We start from the raw sequence: 16,824 nt of genomic DNA, 5'->3' as shown, positions 1-16,824 counted from the left end.
AAAAAATCCACACATCTGGTAGAGTCCAGTGAATGACTGTAAATACTTCCAGTTCTGAAGACTCCAGCGGCTCAGGATCAGTGCTCTGGGCAGCTGGGCTCAGGCTGGAAGTGGGCACCGCTCTGCAGGAAGGAGATCAGGGCACGGCTCACCCTAGTGTTACAGTGCACCCCAGCACCCCACAGTATGCAGTATAGCACCCTATAGTATACAGCACCACACAGTATGCAGTATAGCACCCCACACTATACAGTACCCCACAGTATATAGTAGAGTAGTATAGCAGCCCACAGTATACAGCAGCCCACAGTATACAGCACCCCACAGTATACAACACCTCACTGTATACAGCACCCCAAACTATACACGATACAGCCCCCCACACTATACAGTACAGAAGTATAGCACTCCACACTATACCGCACCCACAGTATACAGACCCCCACAGTATACAGTACAGAAGTATAGCACTCCACAATATACTGCCCCCCACACTATACAGCCCCCCCCCACACTATACAGGCCCCCCACAGTATACAGCCCCCCACAGTATGCATCCCCCCACAGTATACAGGCCCCCACACAGTATACAGCCCCCCACAGTATACAGGCCCCCACACAGTATACAGCCCCCCACAGTATACAGCCCCCCCACACAGTCTACAGCCCACCACACAGTCTACAGACCACCACACAGTATACAGGCCCCCACACAGTATACAGGCCCCCACACAGTATACAGCCCCACCACACAGTATACAACCCACCACACAGTATACAGGCCCCACCACACAGTATACAGCCCAGCACACAGTATACAGGCCCCCACAGTATACAGCCCCACACAGTATACAGCCCATCACACAGTATACAGTCCCACACAGTATACAGCACCCCACTATACAGTAGTTTACAGTATATTAACATAACAGCCCCTGTCACCTTTTTCTGATGTAATCTTCACACAAAAAAGCTCCACAGTTAACTTCTGCAACACTCCTGCTAGGACCTGTGATGACCTCATAGCCATGTGACCAGTAATTGCTAGGTTACTGGTCACATGGTGATGATGTCATCTAAGGTCCTAGATCACAACGTTAAAGTACACAGACAGCTTGACACCCGGGCAGTAGCTAGCAGGGCTCAAGAGGCAGCTGCCTTGGGCCCCCCAGGAGCAACTGGGCCCGGGGCAGCTGCCCCTTTTGCCCCTTGGTAAAGACGGCCCTGGTCACCGCCTAGCTCACCCACTCCATAGCTCCAGGGCAGTCCAGTCCCATTGGCGTCCCATTCTCCCTCCCGGCAGTCCCAGCAACTGGAGTAACAATGCCGTTTCCACATAGGCTCAGACCTGCTCCCTGCCGGCAATGCCTCTCTGTGCCCATAAGGAGCTGGCATACACTATCTCCAGCTCTTAAAACGCCAGCACCTGCACCCTAATCTTCCCCAGGCTGAGCAATAGCGTCTAGTTAGATGATTAGATAGATAGATAGATAGATAGATAGATAGATTATAGATAGACCATAGCCTGAGTTAACAGTGACAACACACGTAAGAGATAAAATGGTGTCCATATTGGTTGTCAGCCAGTTTTCACAGAAGCAAAATACATTTTCAGAAAAGTATGAAGTAAATATTTATATTCAGTGGTGATGTCATTATTTTTGAGAAAATATCTGATATATATATATATATATATATATATATATATATATAATATTTCTTTTTTTCGTACAGAGCTTCAGACTTGTGATCCTGTGACTCAGTTTGTTTGTGGAAATGGTCGATGTGTTAGTCACAAATGGCTCTGTGACTCAGGCAAGTCTTTATTTGTTTTGTATCCAAATATCTATTATCTATTTTATATCTATCTACCTACCTATCTATCTATCTCTCTCTCTCTCTCTATCTACCTATTTCATTGCTATAATCTATCTATTATCTGTTGATATATCTATTTATTTTCCATGTGCATGTATATTGTTGAATAAATCAATCATCCTGCTTGGCTTCAGATGATGACTGCGGGGATGGAAGTGATGAACAGGGATGCTCAGTCTCGTGCTCAGACAAGCAGTTCCGATGTTCTAGTGACCGCTGTATTCCAGGGCACTGGGTGTGTGATGGGGACAATGACTGTGAAGATTCCAGTGATGAGTCTCACCCCAACTGCTCCAAAGCAGGTTTGTTCCATCAGACAATACTAATGTTCTGCTCTTTTTGTGTTTACTTCTGCAAGTAGATGGTTACCGCAGCGTGTCACCTGCTAGCCCGCCTGCAGGGCCGCCTCACAGCAAAGGCACCCACTGTGCTCTGATCTATGCTGTTTTATCTATTTCTTTTTGATACATGTGGGAAACTATAGTTTAGAAAATAAAATAATCCTTCAAACAAGCTGGATGTATGAAGAGCTCCCCTGTCCTATTCTGCTGCTATTATTCTTTTCATCTGATTCAGTTTAGAGATCTTAGTCCCTATCATGCTTCTGCCACATGAGGATCTCTAGTGCCATGAGTAGACAGGTCACTTCTTCCCACAAAATCAACACACTCTCCTTCTGCTGCTATTGTTCTTTTCAAATAATTAACTCAGGCTATTAATCTGTGCCGAGATTGTATTTACCCAGTACACATGCAATGCTAACCTCACTATTATCATCATAGAGACATCACTGACTCCAGCAGAATCAGCCCAGTAACTGCTGCTTTCTCTAGTGGTATAAGCTTATTATCTACTGGTTACTAGCTCTACCTTTTGTTAGTAAAGTAATCTGAATCTATAGGTCACTGCATTCTACAAGATCAGATTACTCCTCTCCTTCTGCTGCCATGATTCCTATGATTGGATTAACTGTAATTTATTTTTTATTTTTTTACATTTGTACTTCCAAATTAGACAGTGTTTGTCATTACCTTGTGTAGCTCTGCATATAATAATATAATCATGGGATAGGTCACTGCCTCCCACAAGACCAGGACACTCCACCCCTGCTCCTGTTAGTCATAGGACTGGGTGATTTGATAGAAAATTCATAGGTACCTGCCAGGGGCGTAACTAGAACTGACTGGGCCCCACAGCAAAAATTTTTACAGGGCCCCCCTCCCTTAGGGTCCATTCAGACGTCCGCAAGTGTTTTGCGGTCCACAAAATGCGGATCCGGAAAACACGGATACCAGCCGTGTGCGTTTCGCATTTTGATAGTTCCCTATGATAGAAATGCCTATTCTTGTCCGCAATTGCAGACAAGAATAGGACATGTTCCATCTTATTTGAAATTAATGGGTTTGCACCTGTGTCCCGCAAAATTGTGGAACGGATGCGGACCCAGAACAACGGACATGTGAATGGACCCTTACTTAAAATAAAACCTTTGAAAAAACCTATTTGTCTTTGTTTCACCATTTTTTGACAGCTAAAACTTTTTGGGGGATTTCTGCCTAAAGAGCTGAAGCTTTTTTTCAAGTGGATGAATTGTAGTTTTTATTGGTACCCTTTTTGAATTAAAATTATTTATATTTTTTAATAGTGAAGACATTTTTAGACATGGCAATGCTTTTTTTAATGTTTATTTACCTATATTTAAAACACTGTGAAATGGGGTGATTGGAACTTTCATCCCAACCTCTGCCCACTCCTTCCTCTGCCAGCCTCCTGTACTATAGCATGCGGTACGTGGCAGCCTCCCCTCTCTGCCTCCGCTGCTCTGCCATATACTAGTGCTTATTATGACACTCATATGCATGCACCTGATGCCAGCCCAGAACCATCCTGGCATCACATTTGTGTATATGCAACTTAAAAGAGTACCATAATAAGCACTAGTAGATGGCGCAACAGCAAGCAGAGAGGGGAGGCTGCCACGTACCGCATGCTATAGTACAGTTGGCTGGCAGAGGAAGCGTGGGCAGAGGTTGTGATCTGGCTACCTGGCAGCTACATGACGAAGGCTTCAGCATGCAGCTGCCAGGTGGTGATCCCAGCATCTGCCAGCCTCCTGTATTATAACAGAAGCAGGTGAAGGCATTTTATTATATAGGAGGCTGGTGGGACTGGGATGGCAGCCTGTGGCAGCTACATGCTGCAGCCTGCCATGGCTTTACAAGTCACTTAGAACTTTGCCTGCTGCTGTACCTGGCCTTACCTCCTCTCCTCTCCCAGTCTGTGAACTTGACAGACTGGGAGAGGAGGAAAGGGTTAACTACTTTGACTCTGTCCTGCCCTCCTCTTTCCTCATGCCCAGAGAGGCCCCAGAACCACTGTGTACTAGTGCAGCTGCAGCAGCAGGCAAGGGGGGAGAGGGGCCCAGGCACATACCTGAAAAGTGCTGTGCAGCATGCTGCTTGTTGTGCCTCCCTTCGCCCTCTGCCATGATGCGCTGCTTCTCCCAGCCTCCCCGCCCCCTTGAGGAGGGCTTCATTTGGGGGCGGGCTGCCACTGTGCTGCCTGAAGAGATTAACACTAGTTCAGACTGGTTTTGAGGGCGGGACCAGTCTCCCTCCATAGTCCCAGTCCCAGTCCCTCCTCCCCACAGCAGGACAGGTAACAACCCCCCCCCCGGCCTGGCCCCGCCCCCTCCACCGCCTGAGTCCGCCTCCTACTAACTAGAGGGACTGGGTGGGAGGACTCAGGAGGCGGACTCAGGCGGTGGAGGGGGCGGGGAAATTCATTCCTTTCCTGCACTGCGGTCTGCGGGCGGCGCTGGTGCCAGCCTGGCTCCGCCTCCGCTACGCCCCCTTTCCGGCCCCCTCCACCGCATCCGCCGGCCTACCTCATGTTCTCCAGGTCGAGCCGCGGACCGCCCGCGCCCCGCCCACTACACTGGGCGGGCGGTCGGCCCTGGCTGCTGGCTGCCTGTGAGTGCTGTAATGTATTATAAAAAAATAATAATTATGCAGTCCGGACGGGCGGGCCCCCAGTGGCGTAGGGCCCCATAGCCACTGCTATGGTTGCTATGGCGATCCCTACGCCACTGGTACCTGCAGCAAGATACTGTGTTTCAGGAATTTCAGATATGACAGAGGAAGAATGAAAAAAGCGGATGGAAGTTAGGCTTGTATTAGACGGGCAGATAATCATTAATATCATCGCTAACAAGCATTTGTATGAACACTCATTAGCGATGATCTGGCAGTGTAATACTGCTGCCGATTACCCGATGAATGCACAAATACTCGTTTATCGGGTATTTGGAATTTAGCAGGTTTAAAAATCATTGGTGATGGCAGATTGTGCTGTGTAATCACAATCTGCTGCTGGCAAACAGTGATTCAGTATGGGGACGAATGATGGCCTTTACGATCGCTCCTCCCCATACTCTGGAGGAGATTGCTGCATGTATTAGCAGCGGTCTCATTCGTTGACAAGCAGGCGATTTCCGGGAAGGAACATTTGCTTCCAGTCAATGGCCTAGATTGTCTGCAGGTGTAATGTAAGCCTTAGCTAGGAAGATAATTAGGTAGGAGAGTGGAATGGAAGAAAGGTGGGTAATATGGATGGGAAGACAGGAGGGGGAAGAAAGGAAGGAAGAGAGAGACTTAGGAGAAAGATGTTGAGGACTGGGAGGAAAGAAGAAAGAAAAGAAGAAGGGAGTGAAAAAAGGAAGTTAGGTAGGAGGGAAAGTGATAGGAAGGAAATATGGATAGAAAAGCAGAAAGGGGAAAGAAGGAAGGAAGGTGGGAGAGAACTAATGAATTAAGAAATGGAAGAAAGAACGAAGGAAGAATGACTAGAAGATGTGTAATTAGAAAGCAAGAAAAAAGAAGAGGGGATAGAAGGAAGTTGTGAACAAGGGAAGGAAAGAAAGGACAGAAATAAGATGGAAGGATGATTGATGAGAGGATAATAATTAATGAGAAATATCAATATTTTGATTAATTGCAATAATATTTAATTATAGGCATGTCCAAAAGCTACTGACTTTTTATGTTGCTTCTTTTTTTGTTGACTGCCTTGTTGGGTTTTAGTTCTGTACTATTGGTATACGACTGTGGTCAGTGGCTAGCTGCATTGTGTTAGGGAAATCTGAGGCACTGTGCCTCCCTCATTCCTTTTCCCTATAGTCAGTTAAATGCTAAAGTACAAGGGGAATGTACATCAATTAGAATGACTCTGGAGGTCTCATATAAACATATTGTATTTACTTAAAATGCTTGTAAAGGCAGAGAACCATATTATTCTAATAATCTACTGAAATCTCATTCATCAAGTGTGTAGTATTTATATCCTCTGCTCCATTGTAAAAAATGAATTATTTGCGGGCCATATAAAATAGTTGAACAGTTGACAGCATTCTAGCGCAATGTGTATGCAGACTCAAAATATTCCTTGGGACTAAGACACATAAAATTTTAGAGGATCTAGTTTTCTGGATAACATCATTATATCCACATATATTGGATGCAATATCCCACATTAACAGTGTTTATAACATCATAAAGTACTATTGAAGGAAATCGCTTTTTATGATCTTCTGTAAATCCATCTCTTTTTATTATGCAGTGTTTGATGTAGATCAAGAAGCCAAAATCTACAGTCATTTTTATTGATTTGTGTCACTTACAATGTATATTTATACTAAATGTAGCTGCATATTTAGGGTAGCGTGACATATATTGCAGAAGTTATTTTAATACACTTCTTACAACCGAACTCGTTAACACATTCACCTTCTTACAACTTAATACCTAAGCACATTCACATTCTTATATAGTCATAGTTTGTAAGGCTGAAAATAGACATCCGTCAATCCAGTTCAGCCTTTAATTCTGCAAGTAGATTCAAAGGAAGGCAAAAAAAAACAACAACAAAAAAAACAAAAAAAAAAAAGACAATTTTCCTTATTTTATTGACTCCAATTCTTACAATTCAACTTAGCACATTCACTTTCTTACAACCCAACCACTTAGCACTTTCAGATTACAACCAGACCCCTAAAAACATTTAACTTTTTAAAACCCAATCCCTAAGCACATTCACCTTCTTACAACCAAACTCTTTAGCACATTCATCTTCTTACTACCCAACCACCAAGAATATTCACTTTCTTACAACCGATCCCATAAGTAAATTTACCTTCTTATAACCCAATCTCTAAGCACATTCATCTTCTTAAAATCCATCCCCTAAGCAAATTTACCTTCTTACCACTCAACCCCCTGGGACAGTCTTGCTCTTACAACCCATCCCTTTGCACATTCATCTTCTTACAACTCAATCCCTAAACACATTCATCTTTTTACAACCCAACCTTTTAGCACATTCACCTTCTTACAACCCAACCCCTTAGAACACTCATCCTTATCATGGACTCCATTGACAACTTGGCCAGATCGAACCCAACTCTCTCCTGGTTTGGTCGAAAAAATCTTATATCCTCTTTAATACTTCCTAGACTCACATATCTGCAGCAAGTTCTCCCCATCTCTATCCCCAAACACTACTACACTTCAATTATGAAAAAATGTAGTTCCTTCATTTGGAATGGGAGGAAGGCGAGGCTCTCCTCTGCGCTTCTTATTAAGCCTAGACATGCTGGGGGTATAGGTTTACCGTGTCCTGAGTTTTATGGGAGGGCTATCCTACTATCCCGCGCATTAGCTTGGTTAAGCACTTTTCCGTCTTCCACAGTGGTCCAGATGGAACTAGAAATCCTGGATAGACCTGCTAGAGCACTTCTTTTGGGACAGGAGATGATAGTTTCTAGTCACATGACTCATTATCCAATCATCGGGGCCACTTTGGAAGTATGGAAATGGTTGTCGTCCACACACTGTTCCATCCCGTTCCCTTCGCCCACGTTGACTGTTGCGGATGTACTGAATACGGCCCCTACCACTTTAAGGGAAGCCACCTCGACAAGTCTGATGACCTCTTCAGTTCCATTGATTTCTTTAGCTCTCCCTGCAGGAATATGGATGGACTCAAGAGACGCAAATGTCCTGCTTAATCCTCATCCACGGGACTTTATTTCAATTGCTTACCTCAGGGCCTACCTAAATCAGCACATCAAAGTAGGGGATCTCATCCGTCCCTTGGTTTGGTTGGAGGCTTTGACTACCTTGCAAACCTTACCCAGGAAACTTACCTCGCGGATATATAGCAAACTGCGGCTCCCTCCTATGTTGGCCAAACCATCCTTTGTCATGCAATGGGAATTGGATTTAAATATCACAATTCCTTTTGAGTCCCTCCCTAAATTTCTTGATGCTCCCCACGGGGCCTCCCGCTGTGTCAGAATCCAGGAAAATAGTTATACAATTCTCACAAGATGGTACAATATGCCTGATAAGATATCGAGATTTGCTAAAGAGGCTTCTGACGTGTGCTGGAGGTGCCGTGGGGAAAGAGGAACCTTCCTACATATTTGGTGGGCGTGCCCCCTTATCCAGAAATGGTGGTTCCAGGTCTTTTCCACTGCAAATGGTGTTTGTGGTACAGCGATCCAACCTTCACCGCAAATTGCTCTTCTCTCCTTCTCTCAAGAAAGGGAGAATGTAAAACCACCATTTGTGTTTACACAGATGATACTGGCGGCTCGCTTGCTACTCCCTAAATTTTGGCTTCAGTCCACTGCCCCAAGCTTAGACCAATGGTCTCAAAAAGTTGACCAAATCTACAGGTTTGAGGAACTATCCTCTTGGGAATCTCGTACGCATTTATCCTTTCTCAAAAAATGGTCCTTATGGGCTACATACAGATCCCCCAAGCCTTAGTGCCTAGCTTGGAACCTAACTAAGCTGGTACACCGTTGTATTGTTGTTCACAAACGCACATTAGACCATAAGCAGTACTATGACGACTTCACGTCTTTGACAATTGATAAAAACGCCTCTCTAGCCGATTTAGTGGCCTTTTCTAAGCACCTGTTTTCCTGTTCCCAGGATGTCTTCTTATTGAAAGTCCTCCTTATAGGAGCTATTGACGGACGCATGTCCTTATGTTTGCTTAGTGCATTGTATCGGTGTCTAATCCATATCTGAACTGTACCTTTTTAATATACTGGCGAGGCCTGCGAGCCTATACCTTGATACCTTGTTATTTCCTGTTATACTGTGAAATTTACAATAAAAATATAAAAAAAAAAAAAAAAAAAAAGAACACTCATCCTTTTACCTTCCTAAAACTCAACCCCTTAGCACATTCAACATCTTACAATTATACCCTTTAACACACTCGCTAGATAAGCGAAGTTCGCAAAAATTCGATTTGGCCGGTTTGCCGAACTTACCGAAAAAATCTGGTTGGATCCGAATGCATTTGTGGTGAATTGCATTAAAAAACGGCTATTTTCTGGCTGCTAAGAGTCTTTATAGTGGTGTAGAACAGTGTGCCTTGCAGTAACACGCATAGGGAGTCTGCTGTGGTAGGGAAACAATGCTGTGAGTTAGTATAACATGCAGATAACAGGCATCGAGTGGAGTGGGTGTCAGCAGTAAGTTTGTGTTGACGTCACTGATTATTTTGCCCTTCCTCTGATCTGTCAGAACAATAACCCCCAAAAAACGGATCCTGTCTGTAGAGCATCCGCCTTCACTCGGTCAGCATTTGGTCAGTAATCCATCAGTATTGCTAAAGCCCCAAAAAACAGGAGTGGATCCAAAACAGAGATGACACGTGAATGGAATCGTCTTCTGTGTTTTGTACCCACTCCTGCTTTTGGGTACCAAATTATAAGCCAATTCTGATGCAAAATAGGAACCATGTCATGCAGACCTTACAGCTGTTACATAGACAGGATCCATTGTTCATCTAATTTTTCCTTCCGTCTGACAGATCAGAAGAAGGGTCAAATAAATGATGATGTCAGCCAGGCTGAAAGGCAAAATGGTGGCCCAGTCATGAAATGTGGAGTGTGGGAATAGCATGAGACGTCCACAGAGTGGTTTTAAGACATAGTGGTCGGGTGAAAGCAGCATGAGGAGGCTACAGAGTGGCCCAATGACAGAGTCTGGAAGTGGCAGCAGCATCAGGAGGAGGCCAGAGACTGGCACAATGACAGAGTCTGGAGGTGGCAGCAACATGAGTAGGCCACAGAGTGGCACAATGACCGAGTCTGGAGCTGGCAGCAGCATGAGAAAGCCACAAAGTGGCACAATGACAGAGTCTGGAGGTGGCAGTAGCAAGAGTAGGCCACCGAGTGGCACAATGACCGAGTCTGGATGTGGCAGCAGCATGAGGAAGCCAAAGAGTGGCACAATGACAGAGTCAGGAGGTGGCGGCAGCAGTATCATGAGAAGGCTAATAAGTGGCACATAATGAGTGGCACATTGACAGGCTGTGGAGGTGGCGGCAGCAGCAGCATCAGGATAGGCCCACCGAGTGGTACAACTATGGAGTATGGAGTTTGCAGCAGTATGAGGAGACCACAGACTGGCACAATGACAGGGTGTAGAGGTGGCAGCATCAAGAGGAGGCCACAGAGTGGCACAATGTCAGTGTGCAGGTGACAGCAGCATCAGGAGGCTACAGAGTGGCACAATGACAGTGTAATGTGGCAGCAGCATCAGGAGGCTACAGAGTGGCACAATTACAGAGTGTGGAGCTGTCTACAGCAGCAGTAGCAGCATCAGAAGGAGACCACAGGGTTGCACAATGACAGTGTGGAGGTGGCATCAGTATCAGCAGCATGAGGAGACCAAAGAGTGGAACAATGACAGAATGTGGAGGTGGCAGCAGCAGCATCAGGAGGAGGCCACAGGGTGGCACAATGACAGAGTGTGGAGGTGGCAGCAGAATCAAGAGGTCACAGAATGGCACAAAGACAAAGTGAGGGGGTGGCAGCAGCATCAGAAGGAGGTCACAGGATGGCACAATGACACTGTGATGGTGGCAGCAGCATCAGGAGGCTACAGAGTGGCACAATTACAGAGTGTGGGAGTGGCAGCAGTAGCCACATCGGGGGGAGGCCATAGGGTGGCATAATGACATTGTGGAGGTGGCATCAGTATCAGCAGCATGAGGAGACCACGGAGTGGAACAATGACAGAGTGTGGAGGTGGCAGCATCAGGAGGAGGCCACAGGGTGGCACACTGACAGAGTGTGGAGGTGGCAGCAGAATCAGGAGGCCACAGAATGGCACAAAGACAAAGTGAGGGGGTGGCAGCAGTAGCATCAGGAGGAGGTCACAGGGTGGCACAATGACACTGTGGAGGCTGCAGCAACATCAGGAGGCCACAGAGTGAAACAATGACAGAGTGTGGGAGTGGATGCAGTAGCCACATCGGGGGGAGGCCATAGGGTGGCATAATGACATTGTGGAGGTGGCAGCAGCATCAGGAGGCCACAGGGTGGCACAATGACAGTGTGGAGGTGGCAGCAGCATCAGGAGAACACAGATTGGCACAATGACAGGTGATTGGCAATACCGGTACCAGCTGAAGATGGTGGGTGAAATAAGGAGCACCTGGCATCAGATGTGTGGCAACAGGCGGGTGGCAGCATCAGAATACTAACTGAGGCAGGTAGCCATAAGAAAGCGGTCTCTTTTGTCAAAGTGTTGGTGTGGCACCATGGATGATCTAGTCTGATACATCAGGCAGCCTGATTCATCTTGACAAAGTTCAGTCCCTCCATATTTTGGGTGGACAAGTGAGCTCTTCTTAGGGTAACTATGGCCCTTGCCGCACTAAACTCTAGCAGTTGCAGCCACAAATCCAGTTTGGCTGCCCAGTAGTCCAGTGGCTCTTCACTGTGCACTGTGGGGTTGCAGGGTGCTGTCGAAGTATGCCACCACCTGCTGGTTCAGGTCCTGCTACAGGTCTAGCTGCTGCTGGTGGTGAGTAGTTTATTTACTAGGCGGGTGAAGTAAGCTGTTCATCAGCGACTCTATACTCAAGTTTCTGCTGATGAAACTGGAACTATTTCTACCCCCACCAACCCTCCCACAGCAGCCAGGGCAGAGGAATGTGAGCGCTGAGGGGGCCCCCCCCCCACCCCCCCGGTCAGACCTGCGAGAGGATGGACAATGGAGATAGGCAGCGGTCAACTGAATAAATAGGATGTCTCTATAGTAGTTCAGTTCATCCTCCCTCTCAGTGGTTATAAAAATGGTCCCCATTTTGGACCAGTAGCGAGGGTCCAAGCAGATGGAGAGTCAGAAGTCATCCCTCTGCCGAATAGTGACAATTCGGCTGTTACTACACAAGCAAGTGAGCAGGCATCGGGCCATTTGTGCAAGTGACTCGGAGGGACTCCCTGCCTCCATCTCCACTGCATACTGGCACGGTGTGTCTGGATACTCTGCCTCAGCTTCCTCAACGCCCTGTAGCTCCTCTGCTCCTGCTCCTCCTCTACTGTCACCTGTGTAGAAAAACCACCCATTTCATTACACATTGGTTGTGCTCCAATATCCTCCTCCTGAGATCTTGGCGCCACGTCTCCAGTCCCCTGACAAGCCAGATTTACCAGCATCTGTAAATCTGTTCCAGGACATGAAGCAGTGGAATGACGTTGTTCATCCTGCAGTCCTGGCGACTGACAAATAATGTGGCCTCCTCAAAGGGCCTGAGCAAACGGCAGGTGTCCACTTGGATCATCAAGAAATCGTGTATTGCCTTTCTCTGTTCGTATAGTCGGTCCGACATATGAAGGGAATTCCAACGGGTGGAAACGTCGCATATCAGCCTATGTTGAGGGATGCCGTTCTACTGCTGCAGCTCAAGGAGGTTATGCCTAGCGGTGTACGAGTGGTTGAAGTGCATACAAAGTTTCCTGCCCATTTTTAGGATGTCTTGCAGATGGGTGGAAGACTTCTGGAGCCGCTTGACAACCAGATTGAACACATGTGCCATGCAGGGCGCATAGCTCAGGCCTCCTTGATGTAGCACCGACACCATGTTCTTACTGTTGTCGGTCACCATGGTTCTGATTTTGAGTTGTCGCAGAGAAAACCAGAATTTGATTTCTTGATGGACACGGATCAATTTTTTCCCCTCCACCTGTGACTCCGCTCGCCAAGATAAAAGAGGTACAGAACAGCGTGACACCGCTGTGCCCTACACATGTGGTATGCTGGAGGGGCACTGTGATTTGTCTCTGCAGTGGAGGCTGAGGACATGGTGGAGGATGAGGAGGTAGAGGCAGACATTGTTGCAGGACTAATGGCGCGAGAATGTGGAGGCAGAAGCTGTGTCACCTGGCCAAGTTGCTGTTATGGCTGGGCAGGAACCACATTCATCCAGTGGGCTGTAAAGGACATGTATTGTCCCTGACTATAGCTATAGCTCCACACGTCGACGCTGCCATGCACTTTGGCAGACACCGACAGGCTCAAGGACTGGCCCACCTTCTGTTCTACTTGTGTGTGCAGGGCTGGTGCTGCCTTTTTGGCAAATAAATGACGGCTTGGGACTCTCCACCTTGGCTCGGCACAAGCCATCATTTCTCTAAAAGGTGCAGAGTCCACCACTTGGAAAGTGAATGACTGCAGCACCAGCAACTTGGCCAGGAGCACATTCAGCTTCTGCGCCGTTGGATGAGTGCACGGTTGTCTCTTGGCAATGACTTTGGTGTTCGAATGCTGATGGAATGACTGACGATGAGTAGGAGGAGGAGCAAGATCATCAGGACCAGCAGATGATGGGAAGGACAGATAACTCCCTTCGGTTGAGGTCGTGGAGGCTTGACTGCCTGAAATCGGGTGCGTGCCACTGAGTGAAGCTGCAGATCCTGCGGCAGGCTGGACCATTACATCGTAGCCACGGTTCTCTCAGGCCACTTTATGGTGACGCTGTATAGGTTGATGCAGGGCCATGGTGCCAACAAATACACCCTGGCCTCGCTTCACTTTCTGCCCACAGATTCTACAAATGGCCATGTTCACCTCCTCCGGCGGCTTAACAAAAAACTGCCACACCGCCAAGTAGGTGATTTTACCCCCAACATTCTGCACTGACTGACTGCTACTGCCGCTGCTTCTGTGAACCCCTGCACCACTACTTTCCAAGCATGTAGGCTCCTGCAAAGCAGGGGGTCTACCCCGGGCACGTTTGGCTTCTGACCTCCCACTGCTGCCACCCTGCTGACTCCCGGCCACGCTAGGGACTTGCTGGCTCCACTGCTGCCTCACGGGCAAGCTGCCTCCGTCTTCTCCCAATGATGATGAAGCCCTTAATTCACCTGGCTCCCATTTGTGATCAGCTACATCGTCATCATTGAGTAGTGTCTGCACATCACATGATGTCCTCCTCAGCGGTCTCTAGGTCAGGGCATCACTGCTCACAACACCAGCTCCCAAGCCACTCTCCTCATCACTACTTGCCCGCCTAGTGGAGAAAGCGGCAGATGTCTCCTCCAGATCTTGGGTAGCCAGTAGCTGCTGACTATCCTCTAGTAGCTCGTCATCGCTAAAAAGTGGAGCTGAGCCCAAAGCATGTAGTACTTCTCGCGGTGATGGAACAGGCCAGAGTCAGGTTGAGGACAGGTGAGGGCACAGGGCCTGCTCCTGGGCCATGCCAACTAAGGTTTTTTTTCTGATGAACCCACCAACTCCTGGGTGGGGGTGTCTGATGTCACTTGGGACGAAGTGGATGATCGAGTCAACCATTCAAGAACCGCTGGGTTGCTGGTCAAGAGACGATCACAAGATGACACTGGGAACTCAGGCCTCTCACTGCGACTCCTGCTGCCACGCCCTCTTACTCTGCTGTGACCTGTGACTGCGCTAGAAACATTTAGGCCTCTGCCACTCCCCTGTGCATGGCCTGACACTTCTCTGTCTCTTTTAGATCAAATAAATAAATAAAAAGGAAGTTAAAAGACCCCAAAAAGTCAGTAATTTTCTCACTTTACCACACAATGGCTAATGCTTTTTTTCCCAACTAATTCATGCCAAAGAAGGCTTTAGAACATATAACTGCACTGCTGAACGGCAAATATGCCCTTACTTTTTTCCACTTATACATGCCACACGCTGAACAGTAAATATATATTTTTTGCCTCTAATACACGCAAAAAAAGGGTTGTAATTTTCTCACTTCACTACACAACGGCAAATACTTTTTTGTGCCACTAATACATGCCAAAAAGGGCTTTAGAACATATAACTGCACCGTTGAACGGCAAATATATATATTCTTTTACACTAATACAAGGCAAAAAGGGCTATAATTTTCTCACTTCACCACACAATGGCAAATACTTTTTTTTTGTGCCACTAATACACCCCAAAACGGGCTTTAGAACATATAACTGCACTGCTGAACGGCAAATAATATGTTTTTTTGCCACTAATACATGCCAAAAAGATCTGTAATTTTCTCACTACACCACACAATGGCTAATAAGCCCCCCACTAATAGAAGCCAAAAAATGCTTTAGAACATATAACTGCACTGCACAAGGGCAAACAAGACATAGATATATTTCCTTGCAATAAACCCTGTTAATGGCTGTATCACACAGCACTTGCACCCCAATAAGAAGAACGGTTTGCTGGAATTACAGAGCTGTATAATGGCAATTTTGATCCTCAGTCAGTGCAGCAAGGTGTAATAGGCCTGTAAACTCCCTTACTGAACCCTATTCTGCTTCAGTACTGTGGAATGATTCATCCCTATCCTTTCCTTGAACTTCTATATAGCAAAATAAAAGTTTTAAAGTCTTTCCTAGCCTGTCCCCAGCGCCTGCTGATGGCAATTTATAGGACATTGACATCACAGGGCTGGCTTGCTGCATGCATGGCCTTGTGGGTGATCCCTCGTTCCTCGTTCCATGTTCTGACATGTGCAGCAGTCATTTTAGGAAAAAATGCAATTCGTTATCACGAAACATGAGTAAATTCGGATTCGATGTGAATCGAATTTTTCCTGAAATTCGGAACAAATTCCACTTCCTCAACCTCGATTCACCCATCTCTAACAGTCACCTACGTACAACCCCAACCCCTAGCATATTCATCTTTTTACTATCACACCCTTTAGCATATTTAACACTTCTTAGTACACTTAGTTGTGCAAACGCGTTTAATGCCTAGTGTTTACCATATATATGTACATCTACAGATGAGGTTAAAGAAAGTTATATTTACTTTTAACATAGGTAGGAAGAGGGCTAATGGAACATTTTTCCTAATATTGAATGCACGGGTGCCAACAAGTCAGTCTGTCTTGATAAGGGCTGGAAACAACATATTTTAATCTTGGTGAAGGAGAACTTATCGATTACTGTGATGCAACACTTTACCCATGCTGGATGGGTTTGTTTTTGTCCATTCCATTCCAATACCAGGAAGCCTACAATGGATGCACATGGAATGATAAATTGTCCTGTTCATCGAGGTGTGTAAACTGGAAAAATAAATTAGAGTTACACTGAGATTGATTTGGTCAACAAGACCAGTTTCTTCTTTAATGTATAAAGGGCATTGTGTGGGGAATAGAGAATGCATATAATGAAGACCGATACAATAGACTTTCCCCTCTTGTCCATTTCAAGACATTATCATTAGTCAAGATCACACATCAGAAGCATGTTTCAGTTATCATAAAACATGATGTCATGAAATGTTATTTCATATAGTAATGCCCAGAAGTGGACATGAGCTGCCAGGACAAATTCTGATATTTGATTATGAGAAAAGATAATAGTCCAAAAGGGGTAAAATTGGAGAATGTGAAGGATTACTATGTACTGCATGTTGAGTATCTACTTACCATCATAGCACTCCAGCTGGGCCCATGTTTGTCATAGCTCCCATCCTTCTCACTGTTGTCCTGACACTTTGAGGAAAAGCCTTGTGAAGAGCTTATCTTAGGACTATTTCCTTTTCCATTACACCAGCTGCTGCTATATGTCAAGGTCGTACCTGGCACTTTAGCTCTACTTGCATC

At 46.3% G+C, this 16,824-nt stretch overlaps 1 protein-coding gene across 1 annotated transcript in view; it reads left to right on the top strand.

The window, feature by feature from the left end:
• Positions 1–16,824, top strand: part of LRP1B (LDL receptor related protein 1B) — a 1,294,122-nt gene that overhangs the window by 647,913 nt on the left and 629,385 nt on the right. Inside the window, 2 exon segments of the mRNA XM_044303104.1 lie at positions 1,735–1,815; positions 2,013–2,180. Of these exon segments, the coding sequence (XP_044159039.1) occupies positions 1,735–1,815; positions 2,013–2,180 (249 nt within the window).

This window comes from Bufo gargarizans, chromosome 8 (genome assembly GCF_014858855.1).
Source record: "Bufo gargarizans isolate SCDJY-AF-19 chromosome 8, ASM1485885v1, whole genome shotgun sequence".
NCBI lineage: Eukaryota > Metazoa > Chordata > Amphibia > Anura > Bufonidae > Bufo > Bufo gargarizans.
This window is presented reverse-complemented; position numbering and strand designations above follow the sequence as displayed.